This window comes from Eimeria mitis, genomic scaffold (genome assembly GCF_000499745.2).
Source record: "Eimeria mitis Houghton genomic scaffold, Emh_scaff238, whole genome shotgun sequence".
NCBI lineage: Eukaryota > Apicomplexa > Conoidasida > Eucoccidiorida > Eimeriidae > Eimeria > Eimeria mitis.
The window spans coordinates 3,967-6,296 of NW_013570715.1; the positions used below are offsets into that span (position 1 = coordinate 3,967).

The 2,330-nt window shown below is 60.4% G+C and overlaps 1 protein-coding gene across 1 annotated transcript in view; it reads right to left on the reverse strand.

Annotated features, from left to right (window-relative positions):
• The window catches only part of EMH_0004750 (uncharacterized protein), a gene marked incomplete at both ends in the record, with an annotated part of 3,936 nt that overhangs the window by 324 nt on the left and 1,282 nt on the right, over positions 1-2,330 (reverse strand). The window contains one exon of the mRNA XM_013496921.1: positions 1-2,310. Within this exon, the coding sequence (XP_013352375.1) occupies positions 1-2,310 (2,310 nt within the window). The remainder of the gene's footprint in view (positions 2,311-2,330) is intronic.

Genomic DNA, 2,330 nt, shown 5'->3' on the forward strand with positions numbered 1-2,330 from the left:
TGCTGCTGGTGCTGCTGGTGCTGCTGGTGCTGCTGCTGGTGCTGCTGCTGCTGGTGCTGCTGCTGCTGGTGCTGCTGCTGCTGGTGCTGCTGCTGCTGGTGCTGCTGCTGCTGCTGATGCTGGTGCTGTTGCTGCTGCTGTGATTGCTGCTGCTGTTGCTGTTGCTGGGGCGGTCGCTGCTGCTGCTGTGGGCTTGGAGGGCCACTACCTGCAGATTCCGTTGCTGCAGTTGCTGCTGCTGCTGCTGCTGTTGCTGCTTCTGCTGCTGCTGTTGCTGCTGCTGCTGCTGCAGGGCGAGGGGGCTGCTCAGCAGCATCTGCATCGCTTTCTGCGTCAATGTACACCACCAGCTCATCGTCAGATTCTGTTGTTGCTGCTGCTGCTTCTGCTGCTGCAGGAGCAGCAGCAGCAGCAGCTTTTGGTGACTGCTGCTGCCTAGACAGAGGAGCTGTATATACACCAGAAGCAGCAGCAGCTGCTGCTGCTGCTGCAGCAAGACCCCTCACAGGTGCACACCGCAGAGCGCCAGCCGTATCCGTATGCTGACGTGCAGCAGCAGCAGCAGCAGCAGCAGCAGCAGCAGAACTCCCGTAGGGAGCTGCTCGTCCCGGTGCTGCTGCTGTGTCTGCTGCTGCTGCTGCACCGGTTGCTGCTGCTGCTGCTGCTGCTGCAGTGGCAGGGTTGCGTTGATAGACACCTGAAAGTCCCCCCAATTCCTGATGCATAGAGTACAGCTGCAATGCCTGCTGCTGCTGCTGCTGCTGCTGCGGTTGCTGCTGCTGCTGCTGCTGCTGCTGAGTTGGATGGGCTCTGTGTTGCTGCTGCACCGTGTGGGGCTGTTGCTCTCCTGGAGCAGGTGCAGCAGCAGCAGCAGCAGCAGCAGCAGCAGCAGAAGCAGCAGCAGCATCTGCTGCTGCTGCAGTCGTTGCTTCTGTCTTGATGGCGCAGGGGCCCTCTTTTTGCTGCAGCGGCCTTCCAGTCACCGCATCAGCAGCTGCAGCAGCAGCAGGAGCAGCAACAGCAGCAGCAGCAGCAGCAGCAGGAGCAGCAGCATCAGCCGGCGGCAGCGCCACTCCCTCTGTCTGTTGCATTTGCCGTTGCTGCTGCCCCCTCACCAGCTGCTTTTGCTGCTGCTGTTGGAGCTGCAGCATCACCTGTTGCTGCTGCAGCAGCAGCGGCTCTCCAGGGGAACCCCAAGGGAAACGAAACAACAGCTGGTGCTGATGATGACGTTTACTATATAGCTGTGTCTCGGTGCTGTTTCTCTGCTGCTTCTGCTGCTGCAGCAGCAGCAACTCCTGCTGCTGCTGCTGCTGCAGCTTGCCCAGCTGCTGCAGCACATTAACCACACACCCTAGAGGGGCCCAAGCAGCAGCAGCTCGATTGGTTTCATGCTGCTGCTGCTGCTGCATCTGCTGCAGCAGCAGCAGCAGTTGTTGCTGCTGCTTCTGCTGATATAACACCATACCCTCTCCCTGCTGCTGCTGCTGCTGTTGCTGCTGCTGCTGTTGCTGCTGCTGCAGCAGCAGCAGCAGCTCTAAGTAATTAACTAACTCCTTGAGCATCGCCCTAGAGACAAAGATGCAGCAGCGGCCCCCAACAAAGCCATCAGCTGAGGCACCGATAGCAGCAACAAAGCGCACGAGAGCTGCAGCAGAATCCCGCTGCTGCTGCTGCTGCTGCTGCTGCTGCTGCTGTTTGTGCTGCTTCGGCTGCTGCTGCTTCTCCTGCTGGGTTGCGTTCTGCTTCTCCTCCTGCTGCTGCACCAGCACCTCTTGCTGCTGCTCCTCTCTGTACAGCTGCAGCCAGCGGGCCTTCAGTGCTCGTGCTGCTGCTGCTGCTGCTGCTGTCTGCTGCTGCAGCGGCAACCGCCACGACACAGCCGTGTTGCTGCTGTTGCTGCTGCTGCTGCTAAAAGCCTCAACGAGGAAGCTTGCTGCTGCTTCGGTTACTCTCCATCCGAGTATCCACTCTCCTGCTGCTGCTGCTGCTGCTTCTGCGCTGCTGCTGCTGCTGCTGCTGTTGCTGCTGCTGCAAGGACTGCCGCCGTCTGCAGCAGCAGCAGCAGCAGCAGCAGCAGCACGAGCCTCAGAGAGCACATGCAGCAGCACAGGCTCCAGCCCCCCCACTCTTGCTGCTGCAGGGAAGCAGCCACACAGCCGCTGCACCGCCTCCAGCAGCGGTTCATCAATGTCGCTTCGTGTTGCTGCTGCTGCTGCTGCTGCTGCTGCTGCTGCTGCTGCTGTTGCTGCTGTGCCTGCTGCAGCAGCTTCAGCTCTACATGCTCCCTTATAGAGAAGGGTTGCCACGCTGCGCGTCATATTCGATAT